The sequence below is a fragment of the Morus notabilis genome, unplaced genomic scaffold, assembly GCF_000414095.1.
Source record: "Morus notabilis unplaced genomic scaffold, ASM41409v2 Scaffold1286, whole genome shotgun sequence".
Classification (NCBI taxonomy): domain Eukaryota; kingdom Viridiplantae; phylum Streptophyta; class Magnoliopsida; order Rosales; family Moraceae; genus Morus; species Morus notabilis.
In genome coordinates, this window is record NW_010364207.1 from 112,103 (window position 1) to 129,955 (window position 17,853).

General features: G+C 31.3%; 1 protein-coding gene across 3 annotated transcripts; it reads right to left on the reverse strand.

Annotated features, from left to right (window-relative positions):
- Positions 1-9,425: 9,425 nt before the first annotated feature.
- LOC21388855 (thioredoxin-like protein HCF164, chloroplastic) lies at positions 9,426-12,971 on the reverse strand. 3 transcript variants are annotated; one of them, XR_002902893.1, is made up of 5 exons: positions 12,700-12,971; positions 11,399-11,620; positions 10,885-10,988; positions 10,352-10,694; positions 9,426-9,575 (listed from the first exon to the last, which is right to left on the reverse strand). XR_002902893.1 is itself a non-coding variant. In XM_010105982.2 (4 exons), the coding sequence occupies exons 1-4, from the start codon at positions 12,877-12,879 to the stop codon at positions 10,412-10,414; spliced, it is 789 nt and encodes a 262-aa protein (XP_010104284.1). In that variant the 5' UTR covers positions 12,880-12,971; the 3' UTR covers positions 10,230-10,411. The 3 variants fall into 3 exon arrangements, 1 of the variants encoding a protein (XP_010104284.1); XR_002902892.1 differs by lacking the exon at positions 9,426-9,575 and adding an exon at positions 9,602-10,192; XM_010105982.2 differs by lacking the exon at positions 9,426-9,575 and having other exon boundaries at positions 10,230-10,694.
- Positions 12,972-17,853: the final 4,882 nt, after the last annotated feature.

Below are 17,853 nucleotides of genomic sequence, written 5' to 3' on the forward strand. Positions count from 1 at the left end.
ATAGGTACGTTCCATTGAAATATTATCATGTGCATAAATTTAATTAGTAGTGTTCTGGTAGAATATAGTTGAACTCATAATTAATCTTGACCACCTAATTTTCATATCAAACAATTGCTTTTGGTTTGTGCAATCTAAATTAGGATACCGTACGCATAAAAATGATTGAACATGATTGGAAATGGAAAATATATTAGCTAGCTAGCTAGCAAACCGAAGTCATCAAAGTACTAAGCCAACCTAAAAATTAATTAGTGTACAACTTTTCAAATTGTGATAGATGCAAATCATGGATTCTACCAAAAAAAAAAAAAGAAAAAAAAAGATGATGCAAATCAAGGAGGGTAGCTTTTAAACTGAACTTGTGTGGCCTAGTTCGAGGTGACATCTCTAATTTGATTAGATCGATCGATAGCAACAAAATTCTCTTATGGTTGAAACAGATCATATATCCACCTTAAAATGGAGGAGATTTTATAGAATATATGCGTTAGGACACAAGGAATGTTATAAAGGGCAAAAATGCAAAAATATTAGGCCCCATTTATGACAGAAAATGATATGCCAACCAATTACCACAATTAGCATCATATGGAATTATCATAAGAGACTGTTCTAATTTAACGGTTTCAGTTTTTTTTTTTCCCAAAAGTAATTAAATTAAAGAAAATGTCAAAATTTGTTATGTTGGCCGTGTTTAGCACCCCGGTTGCATTTACTTCTTGTATATATTCCGGAAAAAAAAAAAGAAAAAAGAAAGAGAGACATGCTTATTGAAGAATATAGTAACATAATCTATGGATTATGCATCTTCTTTATGACTTTGCAGCAAATTAATCTACTTGTTTTGAGTAATCCTTTCTAGTTTTCTGGGGTCGATGCTCCAAATCATAATTGATATCCCAAATTTTACATATTTTATTATGTTGGAATATTTTTATGGGAACTTCCATAATCATAATAATTCACTTTATTATAATTCAAAGCATCTTATAAACAATTGTATTAATGTGAATTAACGAATAGATGTATTTTAAATATCGATTCATAATGGGATGGACACTCGGTTTATTAACTAGTTTGAGACATATGGGCTCTCTCTATCTCACTATATTTGGTCAACCTATTGGACCAAATACCTCTCTAATTCTATGTTGTTAAAATAGACCCAATAGGCTCATTTGGTTTCATAAGAGTTGCACACCCTTTTGTCTTTGGGGTGGCTGTCATGGGCAATTTGTGTGTGGTGGTCCAACGGTTTCAGAGAGAGGAGTTCAAGTGAACCTCATGCCACTCTTTCTTGTTTTACAGCTTCTCGCTGATTCTGGCTGGCCATTGGCGGTTTCTGGTGACTGTGGGCAACGCTAACCGCTGCCTATCGGAGGAGGTAAATCCTTTTGCTTATAAAAATGTATGCCTAAATTCTACATAAATTTTATAATATTTCTAGATTTATGACTAGATTATTATTTTTTATCTTGTTTAAACTGTGTTGAGACCAATTAATTCTAGCACATTAATCATATACTTCACTAGCATAAGCTCTAAAATCGATCCTTTCTATAAGATCATGATTGAATTGGCTCATAAAATCCCAAATTTTCAAAATGGCAGTCTAAACAAAAATAATTACTAATTACGCCCACCAACTATAGCGGTACCGAGATCATAGAGAGACGTACTATCGAGATAGTAAGGGCAAATTTGCATAAAAACATGATCTCCAAACACTTGGTGGGTAGGTAGCTAGTCACAAGGTGAAAACCAATAATTAATTCAATTAGTAATTAGTAATATATGTTCACATGGGGTAAGGTAACATTCGCCGAAAAAGGTATTCATTATTGAGGCTGCTATTTCCCAAAGAAATAAGTGCAAAGTGGACCAAAGTTTGTCATCATATATATGGTGCTTCCATCAATGTCTTCTAACAAGGAATAGCCGTCAAGGAATATACCTCTTCTCCATATATATATATATATAAATAATTATGTGTGCAAGAAATAATGTATATATACATGATATATACAATATATATATATATATAGAAAGGGTTTGAAATAGCTTTCAAACATTAAATGCAAAGCATTTCGGTTACTTCCACAGCCAAACATAATGCAATATTATTTTCCTTCAAGATGTCTTTGTATGAAAACCATAAGGTACCTTTTTCGCCATGACCTTATTGGCCTCCACAAGAAACCCCATATAAGCAAAATCCAACATAAAGCTTTGCCAACCATATATCCTTGTGTAACATCAATGAGTGTACACTTCCAAGGAAAATGAAATCGAAAGCTTAATTCAACTATATATATATATATATATATATATATATTCTTCAGTAACATCAATAGGTCTTGAATAACATCAATTCAACAAACTACTTTTGACTATTCTCCCACTATCTTTCACACATATTGCTTGCACTTCCACCTCATGTGACAAAGTACAAATTTCATAGACGCCTCTTCTTTTTCGACTGTTCTCTATAGTATTTAATTAATACATTCTGTTACATGGCCGGTTCTGCGATTAATACTTTTAACAAAAAGTTGACTTAACAAGCGTAGGATATATATATATATATATATATAGTTAAAATTAAAGCAATGTACTACTTACCCGTCACAGGAGAAAATTTACAGTGTTAGGGCATTGGTGTTCTGCAATACTGTTATTATTTGTGTTCTAGAAAGTTTGTACCCGCAAAAAAACAAAAAAACAAAAAAAAAAAAGCAAAAGTTTGTTTTTCAAAATTTTATACTCTCTTTTTCAATGGCTATACAGCTTGGTGGTATTGTTAATTTACGAAGAAGCGTTGCATTAGTCCCACTTAAAAAACTTAGATTCATATCATTTATTTAATCTTGGTGTCTCAAATTGTGTCCAACAAAACGCATTATGCCATGACATTTTAAAATTTTAAAATAACGTTTAATTGAGTTTTACATGTTTTTTATTCATTGGCTAAATTCATTTAGGACATTAAAAACTGAATATGTGATCTCATAAATCTCAAATACTTGTAGGATAATATTTTACATTTCCCCTTCTGAAGTATGTTGCTTCTGTACATGTCAATGTCCTATTAACTTCCAAATGCAACAAATTTTCAAAATTGCCAGGAAATGATTTTGGTACTAGATAAGATTTTCAATTAATTCGTGCACAAATGTGCCTCAAATAATGAAGAGAGTTGTTTATTGTTGTAGAGAATTTCAAGTGCCCCTTAGACCTTGACACGTGTTGGAAAAATTGGAAGAGGAAAGGGTATTGTCAATACTTTTACACAAATGGGATGACAATGCCACTTGTTGAAATTTAAAACTTATGCAACATAGCGCATAACATAATCGTTTGTATTAATAAGTTAGCAAATAAAAGGTCGTGCGCCAACAACATTATTCTTAAATTAGTTTAGTATTAGTATAGCAGCCACAAGTTAATGCAAAATAAACTGGTGCGTGTATAGGTTATAATAATTAGTTTTCAACTCTTTAGATATATAATATTTAGATACAAAGTATGTATTCATTTGGTTCATTATATTAGTTTTGATACTTAATTAGATCAGTCTATTAAATTAAGAAAGTCTCATCTGAAATGGCGTACCATTTCTTAAAAGCAAACTGGGAATTTCAAAGAAGTAGAAAGAGTCTCTTTTGGAAAAATTTTACTATGTATTTGGCAGTAGAAGAAAAAAATAAAAAAGAATATTACCTTTCGGTTAGTGTTTAGAACCATGCTTTTTAAATAAAACTGAAATTTAATTTGTTAATAAACAATAAATATATAAAATTCATAAAATCTTAGTAAATCTCCAATACAAGTTTCAAAGTCTTCTCTAAAAGTGTTTTTTTTTTTATTTGACTGAATTATATATATTTTGTAACATTTGAAGTTATTTTGGAGCGCTAAAACGTTTCGTAAAATCAACAAAAACACATAAGTAGATTTTGATGTATGAAGCCATAACAAACAATTATATAAAAACTATTGTTGGTACACCTCTTAACAGCTTAAGCTTTTGGGATAAATTGGTAAATTAACATGGTATCAGAGTGGGAAGTCATGCGTTCAAACTCTCGTAATTGTACTCTTTATCCCATTTAAATTGTCATCATGTGTTGTGTAAATATTCACGTATTAGGTTTTATAATTAATTTACTTACACGTGAGGGGAGGAGATGAGCCAACAATAATTTTTATATTTTAACATTATCCACGTATGAAGAGTAACACGGATAAATACAAATCCATTTATGCATATATAAATATATATATATATATATATCATGCAGACATGCATTTCATTTGACAACATTAATTTCCTTACTCAAGAAAGCCAAGCAGTTTTCGTCACTTCATTATGTTAAAAAGAAGCATGCTTAACAAAGGCAAACAGTCAATTTGGAGGTTTTCAGAACACCCTGACGTGTTATCCAACACAAAGGGTGTCAAGTGAAGTAACCCAAAAGGATTAGTTTTGCTGGACTTTTCTTGTTATTTCATGCTTACTATATAACTAACGCTAATTAACAATTAATAAACTATTATGTTTTTTTATAGAGACAAAGTACGGTTAGTTGGCTTTTCAGTGGTAATTAAGTCTCATTTCATGGTGATATCTTCAACTATTATTGGTGCCCTAAGACAACGACAGTTTAGCTACCTTCATGAACATATATGTGGACTAGTATATTAAAATGTGTTGTAAACTCATTTCTCCATCACACGCACATATATATATATATATATATATATATAAATACTCGTATAGAAGTATATATGATAACCACAAAGGATACCACTACCAAACCCAATAAAAGATAATTCTGAACTCTTTGCTTAAAACTGACAAATAACTTGGTAATTTTTTGGGTTACCAATTAAGTGGCTTTTGGTAAAACCGAACCCAAATGTTTCACCAAAAATATTATAGGCCCTATGTAATAACAAGTTAGCCGTATATGTGATGTGCATATTTTGATTATATACTTTGAGACATCAACCTAGCAAATCCAAAAAGAAAATTAGGTAGAACTTTTACTATTTTAGTTAGCCGCCATTTGAGCTACAGTAATTCCCAAACCATCATGTACATATTCATAGGAAAGAATAAGGTGGCGAAATTGACAAGAGATAATTCCAAGAAAAGGAAATCTTTTAAACTTGTTGTTATGCATTTTAGGGGGTTTTCATTGAGGGAAGCGTACACAACACCCTTTATACTCAAAATTTAGGATTTTCTCATCCCGATAAGCTTGTTAAGACTTTTATTGTGTCAACTCGGAAATCTTTAGTTGGATTTAAAATTCTTACCAACATAACGGAGTATTCATGGAACAATTAAAATTATTGCATATTATATTACTACTAATTAATTTACAATCGCCATTAAAAATATATGTAATTGTCTGTAAATTATGATTGAGTAAAGTTTTAACTTATTAATAGTAAATTATATGTGCCATTCACCTGAATTGTCAAAAATATTTTTGTTCTCCTTTTTATTTTAAAAATTGGTTATTATAGTACTCTATTCGTGGCTGAACTATGAGCATTTTGAGGCTTCAGTACCTAAACTTATAAAGGATATTTGTTTCATATATTCATTCATGATTCATGGTTCTCTACAGTGTTTTTCTCTCACAAAAAACACACATAAAATGAGAATGATTCTGAATACATAAATCAAACATCCACTTAATTTTTGTAAATCAATTCTTAAATTTTATTTTTCCAATATAAGTACCTAGTCTGTAACATAAATTTAATGAGTAATTTTTGAAATTTAACGAAGATAATCACAACTTTATCATATAATTATTGATTGCTTTACGTTAATAGTTACAATATGTGGTGCACAATCTTCTAGTTTTCGGTGGGTTTTAATTTTTAGCATTAATAAAGAGAACATTTTACACGTGATGGACACGCTGACTACCTATGTTAAGTTTCAAATATTTTTATTCAATTTTAATGCCAAGTACCAAAACCCTTAGAGAACAAAAGTTCAGAGGGTATATAATCTGCCAAAAGTTCAAGACTAAACTTTCATTATTGTTACAGTTTAAGGACTAATAATTCTAATAAGCTTTTGAGAGATTGTATCATAAATAGTTTACTCTTTTCCTTGTTTTTAGTACATGTATATACTTGTATTAATGAAGAAAATTACTGAAGTAACTTAGTAGATATGAGGTTTATCAATTAATTTACTTAACAAATATAGTATGCAGTCGATAAATGTGTGGTACATTAATTATTTAATCAACGATTATAATATTCTCTCAGTAGATATGATTTAGTCAATAAATAGGAAATTTACGAAATTTTTTTTATTTTTCAAAGAATTCGACTATTTTTTTAATTACCCCTAAAAAATTCGGCTATTGGGCTGCTAAGTATGGCCGGGACTGCTATTCAAACTGAAGGCCAGTTTAAAGCCCAAAATGTGGAAACTAGAACTTATAGCCCAAACTTCAAATTCTAGTGTGTACAGTATGGGCCACACCACACTTAAGTGTTGAGTATGTTCGCCCAATTACTGTACACAAGGAATAGCACATGCTTAACAAATATGATTCGTCACGACAAGCTAACATACTAGACACGACATATTTTCCACGTTAGTTACATACATTTTCATTTTATTTTTTCAATTTGCAATGAACTTATGATACTAAATATATGAGAATTGTGCGTTTCAAATATATATATGAGAATTGTGTCATGTTTTTATTGCAATAATCTTTTGAGTTTTTTATATCAATTCTTATTCTATTTTACTTAAGGGTGCAAAAATCATTTCCTACAAATTATTTTAAAAATTGTAAAAACTAATAATAAAATTTTGCCAATTAATTTAATGGGCCAGTGCTCCTGAATAGGCAAACATAATTGGGTAATCTTGAAAAATACCTTTTGAAAGTGTGTCATAATTTTTATTCTTTATTTTTAATTCATAATATTTTTAATTAAATAATTACACTAATAAAAGAATATTTATTAAAAGTAAGAGGTGAAAATTTAGACTCATATATTTTTAAAGATACATTTTACAATTTTATCACGACACATAAATATAGTGAACCAATGGATCATGTCGGGCCCATAGGTGAGGAGTAGTAGGTCTGCAAGGCACGAAACAAAGTAAAGAGTGAACTGCGCCAAAGCACAACATGAGAGCACGATTTTACATAATTAATTGGATTGTATCGGCACGACACATCCCATAGCTCTAAACAGCTCTTTAATAGGACTGATTAGAGCACTGAATGTGGGAACGCAGATCATTAGCAATAATGTGATCAACCCAAATATTATCCCTTCATAGAGAAAGATAAGATCCAAGGATCTTTCCTCTTCTTTTTTTTAAAAAAATTTATTTTTTAATTTAATTTAATTTTATTATTATTATTATTTTGGGGTGAAAGGCTGCCTCCATTATTTCAAACTAAATTTTCGCCTTAATGATTTATGCTGTGTTGTTTATTGATGATGGCTAATTTAAAATGCCGGTAAATGAGTAGTAATAACCCCTTCGTCTATTCATCAATTTAATTTATCTATTTAGAGAACTTTTTATGATAGGAGATTTTTACACCAAATTAGAATAAAACCATTTTGGAATAATACAATACAGTAACAATAACAATAATAAGGGACTTTTTCTAATGTTTTTCCTTTTTTGAGAATACTGTTGTTCACTGTTTATCAGCTGTCGAATTTGAATTAAATCTGATCAAAAATCAAATTAAATTAAAAAAATAATATATACGGTTAATAAGTAGATTATACCGGCATTCTCATAGAAATTTCCCAATAATATTATTTTAATTTATCTATTTAGAGAACTTTTATGATAGGAGATTTTTACACCAAATTAGAATAAAACCATTTTGGAATAATACAATACAGTAACAATAACAATAATAAGGGACTTTCTCTAGTGTTTTTTTCTTTTTTGAGAACACTATTATTCTCTACTTATCAGTTATCGAATCTGAATTAAATCTAGTTAAATCAAATCAAATTAAAAAAATAGTATAGACGGTTGATAAGTAGAGAATACCGTCATTCTCAGAAAAATTCCCTAATAACATACAAACTTAATAGAACGTAAATTATTTAAAAAAATAATAATAAAACATAAATTTATCGGAATAAAGAATATGTATATATACAAACCTACTAGAACCTAATTATGAAGATCTGATTAGAATTGCAGAGTATAAATTGGTTAACTTTTGCATCTTGTACTAAAGAATCCTCCATTTATTTACTCTACGCCCAAATGCTATACTTTCCTTGCCATATATTTCTTTTCAGAATTTATGCGGCAGCACCATTTGTACTAGCCTTGCACGCTTTCAATAATGAAATAATGGATTTGATACATACATAATATAAAAAAGTACAAAAATAAAAATGAACGTAACGAAAAAATTATCTCAGTTTAGTCTTTCGTACCCCATCATCAAATAATTAAATTTTAGCTGTAGTTTTTTGTTATTATTATTTGCTAGTTTGTCCTACTGGTAGTACTAGTTTCTAACTATTAGATTAAATTAAAATCACGTTAAATTAAAAATGTATGCAAAACTGACAATTTTTAGTACATATTTGATGCCGAAAATAAAGAACTATCAACAGTTTATTTTTTTTAATCCTACCAGAGAAGCACCTCATTTTCTAAGGAAGATAAAACTTAAAAGAAAGGTTAAATGACCACTTAAGTGGGTTGTAACGTGTTCTACTCTTATTTTGGACTGGTGTTGGAGTTTTTGCCAAGTATCTTTCTGAATAAATCCATGCGATGATTCTAATTTTTGGACTTTGATTCCTTTTTCATCACTTTCTAAATCTAGGAGAAGGCCTCTTTGGTGAGGAGCATAAAGATTTATGTTTTTTTTTTCTTAAAGACTCAGATTCTGCCTCACTTTTTTCCTATGATGTTAACTCAAGAGGAGCTCAAATTGAAGATCTAAGAAAATGACAAACAAAAAAAGGTGCATTAAGAGAGGCATATTTCCTAATTTTTTCTATAGTAGGAGTGGCTGAATGCTTCCTACACAACCTTTGAGAAACATCAAAAACATGGTAGAAAAAAATAATTAAAAAAGGGAACTTCTCTGGTAAGACTAGGAAAAATGAACCACCGCTAGTTCTCTACTAAAAGCCGTCAGATATGTATCATAAACTGTTTATTTTACATACTTTTTTAATCTGATGTGATTTTAACAATATCCAACGGTTATACACATACACTACTAGTACGACTATCCTAGCATAGAAACTCCTAAGAAAAAAACCAACAACAACTACTACTATCACTTTACCACATGATGTTCTAAAGAGACCAACGGCGATCATACTATATTACGTGATTCTTCGGACATAATAATACGTGATCACACTAAAAACCAACAGTCTCGGATTTATTTGACCAACGTTCAAAGTTCCAAGAGTTGTAGTCTAGAGCCACCATTGTTGACCTTATCTCCCACCATCTCCTGTTCTCTGCTTATGCGAATGGTTGACAAGAAGACTAAAAGATTCCAACTTCACTAAAAATTAAGAAAGAAAAGATAAAAGGGGGGGAAAAAAATAAACAATAATTGTACGAATATCTTTTGTTTTTTCCCTTCCTTTTCAACGTTACAACACGAACAATGTTATATGTCATCATTGCTGATAGATGGAGCACTGTTTATGTGAATGCTCCATCTCTTTAATCCTTTTGGATAGAGTTAAAATCTTGACAAAAAAAGGCACGTGAGGAGCGCGTGTGATTTACTAGAAGTTAACATTGTGAGCTTACATGTTAAGGCACAACTGTTCAGAAGGAAACTAATGCCTTTTAATATTTGATATTTTGACAATTGGATAACAAAAGGACTAATTTGGGGCAATTTGGAAAATCAGGGACTCGTTCTAGAACGTTTCAAAAGTCCGGGACCCTATAGTTGGGGACTCAAAATGAGTTTAACCCTTATTTACACTGGGCACAATTTAAACAGTTTAACTCATAGATGGTCTGACCAACTACCTCTCCTACAAATTCAAAGGGGGGAAAATTCACAGCATGTGAAAAAGATTTCACGTTAGGTGACTAGAACTCTCAGATACCTTGAGAACAGTTTGGAAATTTATAATATATGCGCAGTGTTATTCAGTTGGTTACCTGGATGGCATAGAAAACCAACAATCACATCAATTCATGAGTAAAAAATTAATCTGTGATACTAATAGAAATGACACTGTAACAATTATGCTGAAAATATTAACTTATCTCGGGTTTAGATACACGATGAGTATAACACAAGTAAGGTTGGTTGAGTACCTTATAGATCAATTTCCCATGGCACCCAGATGGATTTGTATTCCATGAAAGAGGTCATATCTACCCGTGACTTCTGGGATCAACAACTTGGTGCACCTTTCTCGCTTCTGCGCTTGAATACTGTCCAACTACACGAGCATGAGGCACGGACGCTTCTCCCCGTGAAAGGGCATCCACATTCTCAAGCAGGTACTTTTTCGGAAGCCTGCCCACCACATTGCCCTCTTCATTTCCATCTTTGTCAAGGAAAGCAAAGTGTGGAATACCCTCAACACCAAACTCGTCAAGCTCTTGTTCCCACTTTGTATTGTCAACATTCAGCATAACGAAATTGACGCGATCCCTGAATAAAAGTGTATACAGGAAAGCAAAGATAAGTCAAAAGCACAGTGAAACAAGAAAATGTGGAGGAAGTGTGAATTTCGATACAAATTTCTAGATTCCTAAGAACTGAGAAGAAAGAATTCACAACTGTTAAGCTGGTATAGAATTGCAAAATTGATAATTATTTAGCTAAAGGAGGTGATCATTACTTGTACTGCTGCTCAACTTTGTAAACATCTGGCGCTAATTCCCGACATACTTCACACCAATCAGCATAAAACTCTACAACGGTGGGTTTCCCATTTGAAAGAGCCTATGAAGAAAACAGACAACAAACATAAAGCTCAGAGCCAAATTATATAGCATAGCATCATGCTGGTATGGACTAAATACCTTGCATGTGTAACAGTTAATCTCAAGAAAATAAAGGTAAGAAATGATACTTCGGTCTGCTCCTATATACCTAGCTTCTTTGAGAAAGGCACAATAGGATCCAGGTAAATATATTGCCCAAATACAGCAGAAAAATTTATATGGAATATGAAACGAACATCATAATGACATATGAGAACTTTATGTTCTCGTTTGGAGCATTAAAACTTGCATCATCTTATACAATACTGCACAAGTTATTTTGATGTACCAAACGAATTACAAGTGCACTACAGTAAAAGAAAAACTTATAGAAGCAAAATCATAGAGGGTGTAAAATATTGGGGAAACCTCTTCATAAGGTAATGCAACAGCTGCTAGGTCTTTTAGAGAAACACCGAAATCCAGCCGTGACGATAAAAAAAGTCCCACTGCTGCAAGAGTAGAAACCACGGCTATTTGCTTGTTGAGACCTTTGCTTGGAGGCTCTGGGAAGCCAGAACCTTGTGAAGAACTCTTCTCTTGGCTGGCGCCCGCATTGCTGCCTGAGCTTGGATCAACAGGCAATTTATCCTAAACCATGATAATTTACACAGGCGATCAGTCAAAAAGTATAAATAGCTAATGGCGCAAAGATCACTTCAAACACTGAGAATCCATCCCGCAATGATTGCTATCAGTTCAAAAAACACAAAAAAAAAAAAAAGAAACTGTTTTGAACATATAGAATCAGCCGCTTCGTGTTAGAAGACAGTTTAGAGTTTAGACAGCTCCTCAGATTTAGGAATAATGCTAGAAGTTGTGAATTTGCTAATTATTCAGTTCAGCTAAGAAGCTGTTAGCTTTTATGTAATTCTGGAAGTCTCAATTGTAAACTCTCTATACATAATGAAATGCTTCAGAACAGTCACTGTGATTTTTTGAATTGTTATTTTTCCCTAAATAAAAAATGCAATCGACAAGTTCGAAAACCAGCACACAACAAAACAAGGAACTGCTTCAGTGTTGGGGGACTGTTTGGTATAGCTTCCTAGAAGCAATTTTAGCTTCCTAGTGTCGGGATAAGCTGTTAAAAGAGCACCAGCCCTCTAGAAGAGCTTCCTAACAAAGCCAGAAAGCTTAAAATCCCAAAAAGATCTCTTCCACAGAGAGCTAAAAACTTGTACCAAAGTTCAAATAATATTCTATTATCTTAAAGTTGAGATCATTTTCCAAAGACAATCTAAAAAGCCACAACATTTACTTCTCTCCTTCTATTACTTAAAAGCCAAAGCAAAAGCTATCCAAACAGACGTATACAAATGGGAACAATTGAACAGCACAATTTTAAAGCTCGTTTTAGAAATGCCCAATAGAACATGAATTCCAAGCTATTAAGGGCTAGTTTGGACGGTATACTCATATTCTTGATTTGACGTTTGAAATTCAAATTTTTCATGAGAGAAAAGCAAAATTAATAATTTGAGTTTGAGTAACATTTCACGAGAAGGGCACAATGCTAAACTCAATCACCTTAACCTAAAACTGTAAAATACCAAACATGGCGATTACAGGCTCAAAACCCAGGTGATAAATCCCAAAATTTCGCATACATGGGAAAAGGGAAAACTGAAAGCAGTTGAATAAGAAGGAAGAGAATGAATAACGCTTACCGGCGCGGAGGATTCAGTGGGATTAGGGGTCGTTTGGCAAGCAACGATTTGCCATCTTCGGCTCTTGTTTTGGAGATGAAAATTGGGTTTAACAGTAACAGATTGATGAAGAGCTTGAGATGTTCGAAAACATGGTTGGAATCTATGGAGACCCACGGGGTTTGTAGCCACACGAGCCATTGGAGACGTGTTTTTCGTGTGTATTGATTTATATTTCCGTTATTCTTCTACTAATTGAACAAACTGTCGATTTGTTTGCCGATATTATTTAATTTTACTTTTATTACATATATATATATATATATATAACCTGCAGATATTATTATATTTCTGGAAGCACAACACAAGTGGTTCTATTGTTGGCGCGTCGCAAAAAGGGGTCGTCGAGCTGCGATAACTAGTGGTTCTGCTTTGATTTAATGCTTTTTCTTTCACTATCAGGTCAATTACACGTTAAGAAACAAAAAAGATTCATAAATACCCCTAAACTTAATTTGATAAAACAAACTGTTTGGAATAAGATTATAAATAATGTCACGTTATCATTTATTATTATGATGGATAGAGAGGTCTTTTGAATTATTTTTATATAATGAGATAAAATCATTTTGATAAAATCATAAATGTTCATTCTATTCTATCCTTTCTTATTAATTAACAAAAAATTAATAATTTTCTAAAAAATTAAGAAAATACTTTAAAATATTTAAAATTTTAAAAAATCAAAATAAGTTAAAATGTTTTTAGAAAATATTTTAAAAGTTATTAGTTTCTATTTAATTAATAAAAAGAGCAGTTTGGGCATTATATGTCTAAAAAATCAGTCTTAAGGTACTCAAATCAAATAATGTTTTTTGTTAAGATGAATGTACTATTTTAATATTATTGAAAATAAAAAATACTAGCTAGATGTTTCGTTATAACAGAGGGCATCAAAATGATTTTATCCCTTATATAATTTAGTAAATGAAACAACTCTAAAAATGAGAAATATGTATAATTAGGATTTATAATTCAAGGGGTGTTTGTATAATTTACATTTTACCTTAGAATATGTTAGCATGAATTTTGGTGTACAAAAAGTAAAGACAGTTTTGCCGTGTATTAATCATTGATTATAAATATATGAAATGATGGTTTGTATGAAACAATCAATATCCTCTATAAGGAGTTGTTGGTCAAATTTGTAGACCAAGCAAACGGTAGTTGGTTTAAACTTTATATAAGATGTCTAGATGGTATAATGATAATCAAAAGAGAGGGTGATTAGTTAGTGGTAATGCTTGCCCCCCGAGGTGACAAGTCACTCATGTCCTCGACTAGGTGAGAACTAAACTTGATTGGCGATGTTATGGTTCGGTGGTCAAGGGATCAGTCATGATTGATTGACTTAAACTCATAATTTTAATTTTTTTTTATAAAATATTTAAATTAAAAAGTTTTTATTAATAAATTCTCTCATCAAATTTAAATTCATAATTAAAATTACTAATTTAAACTCATGAATCAAACATGTCTTAATTCTTACAAAAAATTAGTATTAAAATGTCGACTCGGTTCCTCCACTGAGTGAGCATAAAGATTTATGCCCTTTCTTAACATTGTAAGATTTTGAACCTCGCTTTCTTTCTTTATGCATTAGTTTGAGGGTAAAAATTATAAGAGATTTGCGCATAAAATGGGTCCAAAAAATGGTATCACCCATTAGTGTTCCCAACGCGTTGGGCGTTCATCAATCAACAATGAAAAAACAAAAAAAAAATCAAGACAAAGATCATGTCACTGATTTATTCCTTTCAATTTGTTCACACATCTTTCAAAAGTAACCTTCTGCGAAGCTAGTATTATGAGACGTTTGGTTCATGGATTATAATTATAAGATTAAAACTATTTTTGATTTACGTGTATTTTTTGTGAGAAAAAACACTGTAACGAACCATGAACCATAATTCGAATCAGGATACGAATCCCCTTACCAAACACACCCCAGTGATTCAGATAAAATTGACCATCAATATTGAACAAACGGATAAGGGCTCTCCTTGATAGCCTTCTTTACAATTTTGGTTTCAAATGCACTAGTCTTCAAGTCAGATAAGTGCTCACGTGGGTAGTTTTCTGGTATTTGGCTAAAGATTTCCTCCATCCAATCATTTATATTTTTTTTTTCTTTTTTTGTCTTCTTCTCTAAAAATAAGAATATCCTTAGACCCGTTATTGGAATTTATTAAGTACTATTTAATTACCATATTCAAGTTGGTACTTGGTTTCATTTGCTAAATAAAAACGAAAAATCATTAAGTAGTAACCAAGGCGGCAAGAAGTACCAAGGGGTACGAAAAGAAAATCGAGAATTTGATTATTTTCCAATCAGGTCTAAGTTACTAATTACTCTACTTATTGTAGCTGTTGTTAAACATGTGTGCAAATATAGTCATCAGGAAATTGGACAAATAGAGGCCACATTCTAATGCAACGTAATAATTCCCATGTGTTTTTTTTTTTTTTTTTTTTTTTGATACGCAAAATTTTAACCTTTTATCGCAAGGTTCTAGAGTTAGAGAATATTGTGTTTGTTCTAATAATACCGTACTCTGTGAACATTAAGATTGTGATTATGGGGCTATCGTATCATATTCTGAATTGGTGCATATCGAAAACTCAATGTGGTAAATCGTTGTATTTGATATGATAGAGTGAGAATTCAATCTGGTACCAAATGGTATACGTTTCTGATAGCACTGAATGATATGAAAGGCTTAGCATAAAAACTCAACCCACGCGGGTAAAGTTTGTAATTAACAATTATGTGTGTGGTGATATATCTCGAAAAAAATTCTAGTGACTAAAAGGTTTAATACCGTGGATGACAATACAAGGTCTTTCACACTGTTCGGCAACTTGTTTTTTTCCCTGTGGAGAATTAGGCAAATCAGGTTCTTAATAGTTGGACTGTGGAAATTAACAAATATTATATGACAACAAATTTGAGCATACTTAATTATAAGTATTCTTGATATATCTAGTGCAATGTTCAACCCCCCCTAGTGCAAACCTACCCAACTTCTTTCGCGTCTCCAAGAAAAAAAATAAAAAAATTATTTTCTTTTCCTTTGATCAGCTATTTAGTCATGTATATGCCAAAATGCAGTACAGCACTCTTCTTGGCGTGGATAAAGATAAGAGAAGGGTGATTAGGACTCAACTTTTAAAAAAAATAAAAAATAACAAGTCATGACAAGGTAGAAGTTGTGGATATTAATCCTTAATCCTTCAATTTTTCAAAAGCATAATAATACTACGAGTTCCTAATCCATCATTGATGACATATATGATTCGTTTTCCATTAGAGATGCTCATCATTTAATTTGACTTCTTCTAGCTCTATTAGGGGTAAAAAGAAACTTATATATGCTTAAGCAAAACAACTCTTGACAACTCAGCACTCACTTTCACCTTCATGTCCTCAATTGCCATATACACCACAATAAAAACAACAACAAGGTAAATTTTTTTTTTAAAGAAAAAAAAATGTGACTTAAAATGTTTTAATACCAAGAATTGTATGGTTAGTATAATTAATGTCAGAAATTTACTATTATGGTAGGGTATTTCTCCTACCTTATTATATTATTCTCTTTTAAATAATAAAGAAAATAATATGAATTCTTCGAAACAAAGAGACAGAAAATCTCTCAATTAGTTGCTTCTCTATAGTGAAATAATGACAAGAGTAAGGTGGATTGGAGTACACGAAACTAGTCAATAATAAATTAAGTAAATCAATAATAAATTATGATGCATCAGTAATTAAACACCGATAAAAAAATCATTTCTCTATTCATCCATTAATTTAAAAGGGGTGGCCAAAATCGGCTATCCACCTAGTTTTTTCAAAATCAAATTGTACAGGCAAATTTTAAGAACTCAATACTAAAAACACTTGAAAAAAAAAAAAACAGAAGAAACCCTCATTTTACTTATAATTACAAGCGTGGTCTCATGATGATTAGGTTGGTACACTATGTTTTGAGATGCGCTCCACATTGTAGAGATGTTTGTCTGCCATTTCTATTCCTTTAGGACAATGTACACTACACGCTTTTGAAAAAAATAGTGATATTCAAACACGCGGATTTAGCCCACAGAAGGCCTTTGTCACCTAAAAATTGGTCAGGGGTATGAATGAATAAAAAAAATCAGAAAAATAGAGGACCTGTAAAATCCTTTGACTTTGTCAAGCGTCCTCTTTTTTTTTTTCCTTCTGAATTTCAAGTGTCCTATTTAGTGGTATTATTCTGTGCTCCCGTTTTTTTGACTGATTTAAATTTAGAATTTAAGTTTACTATAGTAAAAAGTTTTAAAAAATAATTACATTTAACTTTTTTACTATAATAAAAAAATTTTACATAACATCACATCTCAACTCGAATTAAAAACTCAAATTAACGAACTGAACGGGTAAACAATAGCCCCATTACGCCCTCCCTTTGATTATACACGTCACTCGCCCATCACTCCCACTTTTGAATTTTTTGCACATTTCCAACTATCAGCCTACAAGTAGCTTACCAAATTTATTTTTTATTTGAGAATTTCACTCCTAATTCTGAAAAAATAAATTCTCGAAAAGTTTTATTTACAATATTAAGATTTGTATAAAATAATTTTCTATTATGCGTATTTTTGATTTAATGTGATTTTAGTTAAATTTAATTATAAAAAAGTGACCATGACAATAATGACACTCTAAAAGAGAAATTTTTTTTTTTTTACTTTATTTAGGTGATTTATGCTAGCTGATTGTACGGGATAATAGGTATTGAATTTTGAGAGTTAAAATGATATGGCAGTTGAAAGTCTTGTAACACTTTCTCCTAAACGGCATTGATAGGGGAAAAAAATAGAGATCATTTTAAACGGTCAGAATCATTTTGATTTATGTCTAAAGGCTCAAATTTGGAATGAATATACAGCCCAAAAAATAAGAATTGTACCGCAATTCGGTGTCAAACTTGCATGTTGAAAAGCATCCCATCAATTATTTAAATCAACTTAACCCATTTTATCTTCCAAGAGTGCCCTTTTAACCTAAGCCTAACCCTTGTGATAATTTTTTTAAAAACAAAAAATGAATTTATAGTGCGGTTACTC

What these genes read in the sequence shown, in the direction of transcription:
- LOC21388855 (XM_010105982.2), bottom strand. Translation starts at nt 12,879, where the DNA reads ATGGCTCGTGTGGCTACAAACCCCGTGGGTCTCCATAGATTCCAACCA. An exon ending in CCACTGAATCCTCCGCGCCG is followed by an intron (nt 11,621 to 12,699) that starts GTAAGCGTTATT and finishes ATCATGGTTTAG; the next exon opens with GATAAATTGCCTGTTGATCC. An exon ending in TTGCATTACCTTATGAAGAG is followed by an intron (nt 10,989 to 11,398) that starts GTTTCCCCAATA and finishes TTTTCTTCATAG; the next exon opens with GCTCTTTCAAATGGGAAACC.